The sequence below is a fragment of the Belonocnema kinseyi genome, chromosome 8, assembly GCF_010883055.1.
Source record: "Belonocnema kinseyi isolate 2016_QV_RU_SX_M_011 chromosome 8, B_treatae_v1, whole genome shotgun sequence".
Lineage (NCBI taxonomy): Eukaryota > Metazoa > Arthropoda > Insecta > Hymenoptera > Cynipidae > Belonocnema > Belonocnema kinseyi.
The window spans coordinates 118,690,125-118,705,082 of NC_046664.1; the positions used below are offsets into that span (position 1 = coordinate 118,690,125).

Consider the following 14,958-nt stretch of genomic DNA (forward strand, 5'->3'; position numbering starts at 1 on the left):
TCTCATGCCCAAAACGTCCGAAAAGATAGCATGGCATGAGCCAACCGATATGCCAACATCTTCAGCAACTTCTCTGATGGTAATTCGGAGATTTTTCAACACTATTTCTTCCATTGCTAGAACGTTTTCATCTGTTGTTGACGTGCTGGGACGTCCAGGGCGAGGTTCGTCTTCGACATCCTCTCGGCCTTCTTGGAACAGCTTGTACCACTTATACACATTTTTCTTACTCAGAGTAGACTCACCGTATGCAACTGTCAACATTTCAAGAGTTTTAGAGCACTAGATTCCATTTTTCACACAAAATTTAATGCAAACTCTTTGCTCCATTTTTTTCGAAAGAAGAAAATCGCCGGCAACACCAAACCCTTCTAACCTTTTACGCCTTGGCCAGAAAAACAACACGAGCTATATAGTCAAAACTGTGAACATATCGTGACGAGTGTACCAACACAACAACAAAATTTTAAACTTGAATGTACGTAGCCCGCGAAAATGGAAAAGTCACCTTACTTTTTGAACACACCTCGTAGTCTACAGGTCGCAATTCTGACCGGATATGAAAGTTTTTTTTTTTAGAAATGATCAGCATTAAATTTGTAAGAAAACTAATTGATTATATTTATCAATTTTTGTTTTAATATAAATATTTATTCAACGCACGTTATTTTCTAAGAAACAAATAGAAAAATAACCTTGATATGTATCATATTTAACGTAGTATCTTTCTAAATTCGAAATACGCGACGAGTTTTCTGCAATTTTGAGGACACTAAATTTGTCTTCGAATTTGATTTTCATCGCATGATTTTCCGCTACGTCAGCCATCGTTAAGAATTTTCAAAAAGACTGTCGATTTATAAATATTATTCCGAAGCGATAAAAACAACTTATTCGGAAATGTACACTGAATCTCAAACCATAAGATTTATAATACTTCCAAGATTAGTACAAGAACTTCTATTTAAAAATCTTTCAAACTTCCACGACCACTTCAGGAACTAGATTAAGGGCATGTGACACTTAGCTGTGTGGTAAATCGGGTACAGTTCCCCCGGTTTTTTTCCACAAAGATAAAAACTTTTAAAACTTAATTCGGAGATGCTATAAAATATCATAACGGACGGCCCCGGACTCTTTTTCAGGGATAACAAAAAAGTTTATTGTTCTAAATAAACATTTTATGCATATGCATTATTTTGAGGTTATGTCGTTTTTCATCTCTGCCTTTCCGATAATTTGGAAATTATTTATGAAATAAACTTTTTTGATGCTTGCAAACAAGGTTAGTTCCGGGAGATTAGTTACTATGTTTATTTGTAAGTCCAAAGTTTTCGGCCAAATATATTGTGCAGTTTGAAAATAACGCTCGGGAGAATTGTAACACACATAACCTCAAAAGATGCACGCCCGTTGTTAGCAATATCAAACTTTTTTTTGAAAAAAAAACATAAAAACCCTACCGAAAAGAATCTTTGAGTGTATACTAAAAATTCTTTATGTCAAAGAATCTCAAAGAAATTCTCCGCAGGCACTCAGGTAGATATTTTTAAAGGTCCAGGAAGCTCGTTTAAATGGGCTGAATGCTTTAAAATATCCTTTCCGAAATTGAAATAAGAATACGATCATAAATAACAAGCAGAGAGGTTATCTCGATAGAGTAGCCGTTTACTCAGGGGTCCTTTGTTAAGCTTTCGGATTAAAATTTAGAAGTAGATTTTTTAATTTCATAGTTAACAGCCTAAAACATAATAATTCGGAATCTATGGGTTTCGATGACTTCAGATATCTAACTTTTTTTTTTAATGTTTAAAATTGCAATTAATAGAACGTTTTTCGAAAATGGAATGAGATATGCCAAAAAAGACAACATTTTTGAATTCAACTAGAAAATTGTATATCAGTATATAAATTATAATTATAAATAAGTATAATGAGAAAATTCATCAACTAAAAAAAAGTGTTAATTATTCGAAGAGAAATTTAAAAAGGGAGAGCGGATTAGCCACGACCAACTACTGTAAATAACTCTGCCGGCTCGGTACGTGACGAATACAAAAGGAACATTATATTACCGTCGCACCACTTTTAAAACGACCACTAAAAGGATCTTGTAAAGGACCCAAATCTCTCAAACTATCTCCGAGACTATTTTGTTTCAAATCGACTTTGTTTATTGACTCAAATGGGCCAAGCCATTTCGCTAAAGAAAACTCAGAGATTTCTTTCGGTAGGGAAGTATGCGGGGACGTCCGTTAGCATGTTCGCTATCATTCCCCAGATTTTGAAGACAAAATATTTTTTATCCTAGGAAAAAAGCCGGCGGGATCTAACACTGAAAAAATTGATATTAATTCCTAAGCGCTATGCAAATTAATCACATTTTTCTCAATTAAAACTTTTTTAAATTAACCTACAAAAAATTATGTGGGGACGTCCGTCAGCATGTTTGCTATAATTTCCCAAATTACGAACCAATACGAAATTAAAAGGAAGTTAGGTTTGAAGTGTTATGTTTAAACCATTTTCAAACCAGATATTCCATTTACCCATTTTAATCAAAGACAGATTTTTTATTTTCCATACTAAATCTTAGTAGCATAATCTGAACAGTAATTTTCGATCTCAATAAATTAATATTTTGAATGTTAATAACAAATTTTAAAAACAAAACACCTATTACTGGCTTGTTCTTGCTAGAGAGTTTGTTTTTACAATAAATATTGTAGTTTTTTTTATTTATAAAATTTGACAGTTTAGCATTTATAATAGAAAGAATTTTACATGTATATTGAATAATTTTTTATCAAATAAATCAACAATAATTCATTGTTGTTATTAATAATCTATTTATTAAAAATAATAGACTGGTTCTTTATATGGAATATATATCTATGAATTCACATTAAATAATTGGCTTTTCCTGAAAAGGCTTAAATTCGGAAGCTATTCACACTTTAGAACAATAAAAATATTAAAAATGAATTATTTATTTTCTCTAAGTCTATTTACGTCAAATAAGATACATATTGAGTTTTTAAAATTATTATTTAGAAACAATTTTGCGTTTAATAAATATATCGAAACAAAAATGGATCAATTTACTCAATAAGTTATCTTAAAAATTTAATGCTGATCAATTCTAAAAAAACTGTCAAATCTGTTCACAATTGCCATCTATAGACTATTTTGAATTTTAAATTCGCGAGCCAGCCTACTCTGCAGCGGGAAAAGTAAGCCCCAAGGGTTTTATTTTTACTACGGACTTTGTCTGTGCCTGTCCAGTACTTCGCGATTTAACTATGCAGAGTCCGAAGTGAAAATGCTACTTCGGACTTTGCCTGGCACCCCTCAAACAATTCGCGGAGGCACTAGGCAGACTGCGGTGTGACGGCACATTGGACTTTGCCTGTAACGTATATATCTAACTACATTTTTGCCTGCATCGAGGGTCTGCCCTCTTCAACTTTTCGCCGTTTCTATGGCAACCGCGTCCTCTGCCTACGTATATGGCAGGGATAAAGCTAAGGCGCACATTGAAAGCCAAACCGAATGTGCCGGCAAAGATATTATAAACGTAGATGCCGTACGGTGCGTCAGAGTGAGGGAATTATATATATAGGACATCACATTTTCTGCCCTATCGAGGTGCTGTCCTCACCTTACTACGAAATCGAATTCTGGTTTTTTCATTCTTCGTCAAATATGACGTTAAAGCAGTAGAAAGATGTCTTGAGGCTAGAAAGGTTGACATGTATCGCTACATATAAACACGGAACCGCCGAATAAATAATAAATTAAATATGAATAGCGCAATGTCTAGATGCACAAAAAATACATATTTAGAATAAATAATGGGGAAAATTATATGATGTGATGGGAAGAAATAAACTGAATTTTCAGAGTAATACTATAAGAAAGTTAATTATGCTTATACTTAATAAAATCTTAATTATTATGATTCCTAATATTTTTATGTTTCTACTAATGACAAATATGATTTTTTACATTATAATGTCTTGTAATTTCAAGTTTAATTTTCATTACTATACGGAACCGAAATTCGAGTACATTTAATAATACGAGACCAAACGCGCGCGCGTTTCCTTTTTTTTAAGTATTATATTTGATCATATTTAATGTATTTCTTTACTATAAGACTTAATTAGTTTAGGTTTATCCTATACTTTTGTTCAAGAATATATGAATTTGTTTTTATTGATTTTGCAATATCCAATTTATAATGAAACTTAATTTGTTTTAAATATTATTTGTCATTATTTAAAAATACACATTTATTCAAATATTTCTGTATACACATAATTCTTTATAATATTACTTTGCCGCTGCTCTCCTAGGAAAGTTTTTAGTAAATGCCAAGATCGAACTCGAGAAAATGCCACATACAATTCTTCGTGGTTAAATACATTTTTGCGAAGATCTAACCCGATAATATCGAAAGTTTGTCCTTCACAATAAAATGTAATACAATGTATAAAGACAATGTCCCCTGCCTTTTCACCTGTTAGAATAAGACATCGTAGAAGATTATTTGCGAGTTCGATTATTTTCAAGCGTGTACCATTACATAGACCTTCGTTAACAGAAATATTACGTATTAGCATAACAATACAATTGTTGCTTAATCGTAATTCATGAGGAGAAAGGGTCAGTGGATTCAATGTGCTCAAGTATTCTGGGAGTATTGCGTCATTTATATCTCCATTATCAAAATTTTCAACACTATCTACACTTGTATAAATTCATTCTGTGGTTTTGCCCAATAGCTCCACGACTCTGTAATTTTTTTCTTCATCATCAACAGGTCGTGCTGATAATATAGCTATCTTTGCTAGGTCTCCAAATCTTCGATCCTTAATAAGTTTACTAAATATTGTCTGTACTATATAATCGGTTCTAGTAGCTATACATTTTTCTGGGACCATTAAGTAATTCTCATTGTCATTTGAAGTACCATCTCCATAGACAATAAATACTTTGCGAATTCTGCTTCTTGTGGTAAAGTACAAATATTTTATGTTAGTGAAAATACAGAGAAATATTTTCAAAGTGAACTGAATTTAATGGATAAATTTACTAATTCGCTGCAAGTTGCATTAGGCTTATTGCGAAGAGGCAAATATAAGTGACTTTATCTAAATAGATGTTGGAGACAAGACTTCTGGGTCTAAAATGTTTCAAATTTAGTGCTGCATGCCTTAGTCATATTTTTAGTAAACAATGGATTTTTAACAAATAAAAAACAAATTTTCGACAAAATAGTTAAATTTTTAACCCAAGAAATTACTTTAAAAAATAAATTTTTTAACTTAAACATTGTAGTTTATACTGAAGTTTGCAGTTGAAAAAATTAATTTTTAAACCGAAATAAATGCGATTTTATCAACAAAAGAAATTAATTTTTGTCTAAAACAAATTAATTTTTAAAGAAGAATAATTCGCCAACAAAGAAGATAAATTTATAACTAAAAAAGAAAATTTTTCGAGAAAAAAAATGGTCAACAAAATTGTTCAATTTTCATCTATAGAAACGAATTTTAAACTAAAAAAAAAAAACAAGTATTCGATCAAAAATGGACTAGTTAAATTTTCAGGCAAAAAATGGAATTTGCAACGATAGAAATAATTTTAAACTAAAATTATAATGTTTGAACGAAAAATTGAATAGATAAATTTTCAGTTGAAAAATAATTATCAACCCCTAAAAATCAAAGTTTCAACAAAATATTTAAATTCCCAAGAAAAAAATTAGTTTTGCAAACAAATATTTTAATTTTCAAACCAATAACTTTCTACTGAAAACAGAATTTCAAAATTTTCAAAATCAATTTCAAAACCGAACAATTTTTGTTAACAAAATAGATAAATTTTCAACGAAAAACGGTTAAATTATCAGTTTAAAAATCAATTTACAACCAACAATTTTTCAGCAAAATAGTTTAATTTCCAAAAAATAGATGAACTTTTAACCATTTTATACCAAAATAAAAGAAGTTTAAACAAAAAATGCATTTTCATCCAAAGAAATGAATTCTTGATTAAAACAGATGAATTTCTAAACAAGAAAAATAATTTTCTCCTAAAAAAGAAGAATTTTTGACTAAGAAAGGTCAATTTCCTACCAAAAAAATTCAACCAAAAATGATACAGTTATATTTTTAGTATAAGAAAACAGTTAAATTATCAACCAAAATAGTTATGTTAAAAAATTTTTAATTTAAAATAGTTTAATTTTCGATGGAAGAATTGAATTTTCATTTGAAAATTGTTTTTAAAAAAACATACAATCGAATTCACAACAGAATAGTTCATTTTTTAAACATACAGTTAGATTTTCATTTAAAAAATTATTTTTTAACCAAAAATTGAATGGAATGAGTACTGAGAGAAAATTAAAATCGTTTGAAAATTTTCAATAATTTTTATTTACAAAAATGTACTTTAAAAAAAAATCAAAAAGATTTTGAAACACATCAAAATATTTCCTAAAATTTAAAAGAGTGTAGAAGATTTTAAAGCAAAATGTTTTAATTTGATAAGATTAAAATGTTTTAAAAAAACGTAAATAAACCAGTAAATTCAAGAAATATTTAGAAGAATGGAAGAGATTCAAATCTAATTTTAGACTTAAATTTTTTAGAATTGTAGATTTTCAAAGATTTCGAAAAAATAAACTTTAGAAGCTTTAAGGGAATTCCGAAAGATTTCAAGGAGAAAAAATTATTTTTCTTAAAATTCCTTGTGAAAAATTTAAAAGATTATGAGTCAATTTTTTCTCATCTTGAATTAAGGAACATAATTCTTATTAGGCCTATTTGTGCAATTTTGTTACACAATTTTTAAAATTATATTTTACTTTAAAAATCTACTTTCAAATTTGAGAAAGTTTAAGAGATATTCAGAAATTTTGAAAGGATTCAAATAAAATTAAAACTTGTAAAGATGTTTCAAGAATTTTGTAAGTTTTCATGAAAATGAAATAAATTATTTTAGGTTCCTAGAAATAATTGAAATAAAATTTTATTTCGAAAAATTAATTTTAGGAGATTATTTTTAAGCATTTCAAAACATACAAAAATACGTCAAAAATTGTCAAAGTATCTGAAAAATTTTAAAGGCAATTTTTTTTTAATTCTGCAAAATAAAAAAAAAATCAGGAAAAATTAGAATAATTTTGAAAGATTAGGAGACCAGACAAGATTAGAAAAAAAGAATTATTTTCCTAAGTAATGTGTGAACATTTTTAATAATTTTTTATTTTGTAAAATGTGCTTTAAAAGAAAATTAAAGAAGATTTTTAAACACATCAAAGAATTTCCTAAAATTTCGAAAAAGAGTGTAAAAGGTTTTAAAATCAACATTTTTTAATTCGATAACATTACAAATTTTTTAAAAGTGCAAATAATCGAATATATTCAATAAATATTGAGTAGAATTGATGAGATTAAAAAAGAATTTAAAGTTCAGAGGAGTTTTAGAAACGTAGGATAAACTGATTTAAAAAACTGAAAACCCTAAAAATTCCTGTAGAAGAATAAGAAAGATGCGCCTGGAAATTGTGTACAATTACCAGTCTTTAAAATTAAAATTCGAATGATTTTTTAAAAAATTACTTTCAGCACATCTCTTCCCAAGCAGAATCCCCGATTTTAATCGCAAGAGGTTCAATTATTTCCAATCAGAATAAGTAATTACATAAATTTATAAAATTCAAAAAAGATAACTTGGAATAAATACAATGAGATTTAAAAAAAGTTTATTTTAATTATACATAAAATTTGTTGAATTATTTCTAAAAATATGGAAACATTAAAAATTGTAGTATTTAAATACACTTAACATTTTAGACTTTTATATTAAATTTTGATAAGATATGATAGATACGTATGTAAAATGAAAAAATAATAATAAAGTCGATAAACGAATAATTTTTTTGGAATGAATTCTAACAGAAAATTGAAAAAAGATTACAAAACATTTTTTATTATTTCCTAAAATGTCTAAAAAGTACGTAAAATATTTTGAAGGAAAATGTTGTAATTTTTCCATATGACTTAACTTTAGAAAAATTAAGGAAAATAATTCTTTCAAATTTGAGTAAGATTTAGATATATTCAAAAATTTTGAAACGATACGAAAATAATGAAAACTTCCAAAGATTTTTAAAGGAATAATTAATATAATTTTTTATTTCCAACAATTAATTTAAAAAGATTATGTTTAAACATTTCAAAATATTGGAAAAGATTTCAAATATTCTCAAAGCATCTGAAAAACTTTGGAGGAATTTTTTTTTAATTTTGCAGAATTAAAAAAAAAAAACAGGAAAAATTTGAATAATTTTCAAAGATTAGAGATTGAAAGGTCTGACAAAATTAGAAAAAGAGAATTATTTTTCTAATAATCGTGTGAAAGTTTTTAAGAATTTATTATTTAAAAAAATGTACTTTAAACAAAATTCAAGCAGATTTTTAAATGCATCGAACGATTTCCTAAAATTTAAAAGAAGAGTGTACAAGATTTTAAAGCAAAATGCTTCAATTTAATAAGATTAAAAAGTTTAAAAAAAGTAAATAATCAAGTGAATTCAGGAAGTATCTAGTAGACTTGATAAGATTCAAAAAAATTTTAACTTTAGATGTGTTTTAGAAACGCAAGATAAACTTTCAGAACTTTAGAAGAATCTCGAAAGGTTTCTGGAGAATAAACATGGTTTCTTAAAAGGCTTGGGAAAATTTAGAAGATTATAAGGAAAATTTTTTCTACATTTTGAATGATTTTTTTAATTTTTGATAAAAACTCTAGAGAATTGCCAATATCTTGAAGAATTCAAAACGTTTTAAATAGACAAGAAATTTTCATAATATTTTTTAAAATCCTATAAAATAAAAGTAAAATGTCTTAAAAATCTCCTACGATCTTCTCTGACACATCTGATATATTCGAAAATCTCTTTTTAAATTTTCTTAAGAATATTATAATAATTATTTACATATGAATTTATAAACTGATAATACTTTAATGCCTTAAAATACTTATCTCAAAATTAAAAATTTAGCTTTTACAATTTTGATTTAATTGTAAAATAATTGTAATTGGAAATTGATTGTAAATAATTGTAAAATAAATGCAACAAAATTTATTTGATGGAGAAATATCTCATGATTATAAAAAGAGAAAAAAAATTGTTAAGGTAAGTCTTTGTAGCATTTTAATGACTAATGAACATATTTTTAGATTATTTTTCCTTGATTCTGGCTGAGGGTCAAACGTGGTACAAAAAACCGTCGTGACATTTCAAATAAAAACTGTACTCTATACAATAATTTTTTTAATTTAAGAATAATAATACTTTTATAAATAATGCCAAAATTTATTTTAATATGATACACAATGATTTTTATTTTAAAAATTTCTGTAAATAGTTGGTGTTTTTTAAATTTTACGATATTTGTGTACCATGTTTGACCTTAGGAAATAGATTTCAGGAATAAAATTATAAAAATATCTCCATTAGTTAGTAAAATACTATGAAGAATCGCCTTTCAAATTATGGTTGAAATTGAGGAAATAGATATTTCTCTGATCGTTTTTTAGCATATGATTTTTCACTAAATGTAAAGCAGATTAAAATACACTTAAAAAAATAAAAATAAGAAAGTTCAGAAATTCATACAGTTTTCTGTTCAGAAAATCCCACACATTTTTTAATAAAATTCCTATCCACACCACATTCAAAGGAAAATTTTACAACATTTTTGTCAAATGATCAGTCTTTTGAATGAGGTCAAGTTAATAACTTTTTGGCTTGTTCTCTTAAAATCCTCAAGAAAATATTAGAAAAATTCGATTCTTTTTAAAAGATGATTAGGACATTTAGAAGTTTGGAAGATATCAACGAATAATTGATAAATTTTGATAAATTTTTTCAAGTTTTTAAATATTTCTAGTTCGTTTAAAACAAAATATATTTCAAAAAAAAATTTTAACTCACTACATTTTTCTGAAAATTTTAAAAAAGCATTCAAAATGTGAAAAAATTTACTCATAATCTTTTTACTAATATTTTCAAACATTCTAATTTTTAAGAATTATTCAAATTTTTCCTGATTTTTTTGCAAGTTTTAATGATTTTTTAATCGTTTCCACATTTCTGATTATTTCGTAAACTTACTAAAATTTGAAAGCAAATTTTACAAACCAACATAAATATAACAAAAAATGGTACGACAAAATTGCGCAAGAAGGCTTAATAAGAATTAACTTCCTTATTTTTTCTAAAATTGTATAATATGGAAAATCTACGAAATGATTTTAAAAAATTGTGATATTTTTTGTTAATTTTCTCTCAGAATTAAAAACAATTTTCAGTTGTAAATTTATTTCTTCCATCGAAAATGAAACTATTTTAAAATTAAAAGTTTTTAAAATAACTTTTTTGGTTGATAATTTAACTATTTTGTTGAAAATTCGGTTCTTTTTTTGTTGAGAAAACATTTTCTTATACTAAAAATTTAATTTTATAATTTTTGGTTGATTTTTTTTTTTTAGGAAATTGACCTATCTCAGTCAAAAATTCTTCTTTTTTGGTAGAAAATTTTTTTTTCTTGTTTAAAAATTCATCCATTTTAATCAAGAATTCATTTCTTTGGATGGAAATGCATTTTTTGTTGAAACTTCTTTTTTTTTTGGTATGAAATGGTTAAAAGTTCATCTATTTTTTGGAAATTACACTATTTTGTAAAAAATTGTTGGTTTTAAATTGATTTTTTAAACTGATAATTTAACCGATTTTCGTTGAAAATTGATGTATTTTGTTAACAAAAATTGTTGCTGTTTTAAAACACCTTAACACCGTTTCGAGAAAAACGCGTTCAAAATTTAATCCTTCGAAGCACAGCGTATCATATATGATACACAGAATAAATGTAGTTATGGGCAGTTTATGGGGACTAGAACAGTGAAACTCGGTAATCTTAGGTTTTCGGGGACGCTGAAAACGAACCCGACGTCATAATTGCAAAATTCAAAATGGCGGATGCAATATGGCGGACGAAATATATGAAAATTGATCCGATATGCTACATGTTTGCTACTCGGGGGTTTTCAGGGTCGCTGAAAACGGATCCAAATGACTAAAAAACCCGCACTAATTCTACCAGATAAGTACTAAAGAATTGTTCAATTCGTTTTTCAGGACACGCTTTTTGGATCTCGCGGCGCCAGATCGAGTTCACGGAGCCCGACCTTACATTAAAAGTTGGTTCATGCACACCGTGCGTTACGAGCGCTTCGGGGGGTCTCGCGGCGTATTTCGGTTTTGAGACACTTTCAGCCCGCTTTGATACAAATGTTGTTGTCTATCCTATTTTTAGATGTATATAGTGACCAAAAATGAGAACAAATTTTTTTGGATTTTTTGGAAAATTATTTGTGTACTAGCCCCTTAAATCAAAATAATTGATTAGCATAATTTCTTTTTCCGTAAAATGATTTGATGAAACAAATCAATCCTTTCTTCGACCGTTGATATTTATTGATTTCAAATCGTAGATTTCAAATTCTGTTCGTCCGTCCTAACCTACGCCAATTTTGTATCATCAACTCAGGTTAAGAACCTTTGAAAAAGGTACGCATGTGTACCGAAACGTCAGGAGGTTTCAAAGGGAGTTTCTTATATTAAATAAATATCTGAGTTTCGAAGAACATGTTTTTTTGAATCATATTTATTTTTTCGATTTACGATTGGACCGTAAGACATAAATAATTTGAAATCTACGATTTGAAATCAATTTCTTTTTCCAATGCGTTTCTTATAGCATCTTCACTTTCAGCTTCGCCAATAGTGACATTTTGCTGATTAGGCAAATATACTGGCAACCTAATAACAGCATGGCTTTTATTTTGTAACGATCTACCGTATATAGGATCACATGCTTCAACAGGACTCACGTATCCGAGTATCTATGAAATTTTTTATTTCATTATGATGAATAACATTTTCACTGTTATTGGCATCAGTAACTACGACGAAAGCAGCATCATGTCCTTGTAGATATATTTGTACAAATATTTGACTGACTTTATTCTAGAAACTACTTCCACATTATTATGCGAGTTGAAGAACTTTAATAATCTAATATTCTTGTCTCCTCTTGAAACTTTTTTTGGAAAATGCTTACTACATTTACCTTTATCATGTTTACACCAATCTCCACAGGGACCGTGAATCATGTTTTTCATAACAATATTATAAGGTTCATGATCTGTATCTGGATTTGGAATTTCTGCCGAAATATATTCATCTAAAATATCGGGAGTAATTATTTTACTATTTTGCTTTAACGTTAATAACAAATGAACTCGATGTAATCCACGTTCTTGAAACTCAAAAACGTAAACGTATGCTTGTACTTCGCCGAAGAATTGTTATTTTACTATAATGTTGATTGATTCATCTTTCTTTGCATTAAAAAGCCTTGAAACAATGTATGGTCGATCAGATGCTGTCTGACCATGTAATAAATTATCTTTCACTTCAGCCCAGTTTGGATTACATGTCATAATTATAAACAAATCTGGATTATTGAATTTTCTTACAATTGTCATTGCTTCTTGATAGTGCTACAGCACATTACTGGGAGATCCTGAGAATGATCATTTTTCCAACAGTAGTGTGTAAATCATTTCATCTTTGTTGTAAATGATCAACTAATCCCTGATGAGTATCAGCGCGAAGTGTTTTTTGATTCAATCGGCAGTAATTTATCCAATCATTTTCGATTTTCACATGATTATCAACAACCCACTGTTAAAATAATCGGCCACCCATCAAAAATACATTATTATCTCTAGTTGCCATTCTGTATTAAATATATGCAGATCGTGAGACTTGGCCTCGTCTATTAACACATGATATGCTGTCATTTCAACCTTGTGTATCATAAGGATAAAATAATGGATAAATCCAGGGTTAAACGTTCGGATCCATAGAGCTGAAAAATTGAAGGAAAAAATTATTAGTAAACATTTTTTTCTTAAAATTGCCAAAATTTAGGACCAGACAAACGTTTAAATTTGCTTCATATGTAATTTTCAGAATTTTAAATTCGATATCAAGTTTCGTCTGAACGTAATCTGTGTTTCAAACAAATGTAAAAGAAATTTTGTAGCTTACGGTCACATGGCCTCAATATTCGCGCTTTTTTAACCCTATTAAAGTTGAGTCTTAAATGAGGTATGCTTACATATTTCGTTGTCCTTAAGATCAGTAGTCTCCATGTTCTCGTCTAAATTCTAAGTTTGTAATAAAATTTGTCATAATTACAATGGTTATAAGAGCATTATAAAACTTTTGTATGAGTTAAAAATCTATTGCTTTGCTATAAAATAATTGTAACATCAGTTGGTATCAAGATAAGTAGTATTAAGGGCGATCAAGTATGTAAGCACATCTCATATTACTTTTAATAAATGAAAATAGATTAAGACACTGCGATTCTAATTAATTATGACACGTCTGGTGAAATGAAAAAAAGAAAAAAAATCGGCTAAAATGCGCATGGATCACGCTTCATGTGTGGATGATCCGGAACTGCGCGCGGCGGTAGCGTGGCCAACATTGGGCGCGATTGCGTCTCTTAAATTTGAGGTAACAAAAACAACGCGTTAAAAAATAGACCAATAGGAATCATGGCCAATCATCCAATCTGGCAACCCTCCATGGCGATTCCTTAGCCTTTTATGAAAGAACCGACCTGTGTTTTTGTAAAGGCTCTTTCATACCTTATCTAGCCGGCTTGGGTTGGCAGCCGGATCAAATTGTTATGTTTTTATTAAATAATTACTTGGCTTACTGACAACTTTGTAAAAACAAATATACAGGTAGACTTTCTAGATTTAACCCTCTCTTTCTATGTCCTATTCCAAACATTAGAAAAATGTAAAACGACAATAAAATCATCAAAAACATGTACAACGATCAAATTATTATGTTTTTATTAAATAATTACTTGGATAATTGAGAATTTTGTACAATGTCGATTTTAAAAGTTCCCGGTTACTGTGTCTACATTCAAACCTGAATGAGGAGCCAATCAGGAACCAGGAAGAGGCGTTACGACTTTCGATATATTTCGAGTTCGACTCATTCATCTTCTTTTTATAATAGGATACAGAATTTTTTGAAATTCTGAAACTTAAGACAGGTTTTTTGTACATTGTCTTTTTTTTAAAGGTACACAAAAAGTCCTCGAAAAGCGATTTTTTAATTAAAAAAAAGAAACGTTAAGATAAATTAGTGTTTAACCAATTTTTTTTTGGCAAATATATTCTTTTTTTTAAATTAAAATAATCAAATATTTATACAAAGGAAAAGCTTTTGTAATGTTTAAAGTTTTAAAAAATTATTCTTTAAATTCAAAATTACCACAATTGAAAACATTTATGTATTTCTGGATAAAAATTTTTTGTTGAAAGTGCTCATAGTTTCTTTTTTGTTTGCAAAGAATGTTCTCAAAAATCGAATGGTTAATTAAAAAACAAAACAAAATTCGAGATAAATTAGTGCTGATCCAAATCCTGCAAAATTTGCTTGGGAAATGTTATTAGGCTCGAAGAAAATTAAGGGAGAAATTTTTTTTCCGTTTAGGCGCACGTGTTGGTACATTAATTTATTTATGCAATTTTTATAGAATTATTCCGATTTTAAATTCAAACAATAATTTATTAAAACTTTAAATATAGAACGAAAACTTCTTTGATAAAAATACTATATTATTGTATTTTTAATAAATAAATCAGATTTATTAAGAATAAATGTGTTAAATTCTACAATTGTATAATTGTGGGTCCGGATGCAATAAGGGCACATAAAATTTTTTCGTGCGAAAACGAAGTCCCCTGGAGGCTTTAGAAAAAATTTTCGAATTTTAATTT

At 28.1% G+C, this 14,958-nt stretch overlaps 1 protein-coding gene across 3 annotated transcripts in view; it reads left to right on the top strand.

The window, feature by feature from the left end:
* LOC117179013 (beta carbonic anhydrase 1) overlaps positions 1 to 14,958 on the top strand; it is a 544,277-nt gene that overhangs the window by 485,883 nt on the left and 43,436 nt on the right. The window contains exon 5 of one of the 3 annotated variants that reach the window (XM_033370637.1): positions 11,219 to 11,507. The exons of 1 other annotated variant lie outside the window; for it this stretch is intronic. In XM_033370637.1, the coding sequence (XP_033226528.1) occupies positions 11,219 to 11,278 (60 nt within the window). In that variant the 3' untranslated portion in view covers positions 11,279 to 11,507. Of the gene's footprint in view, positions 1 to 11,218; positions 11,508 to 14,958 lie in introns of those variants that run through there. One more of the 3 variants, XM_033370631.1, reaches the window with a different exon arrangement.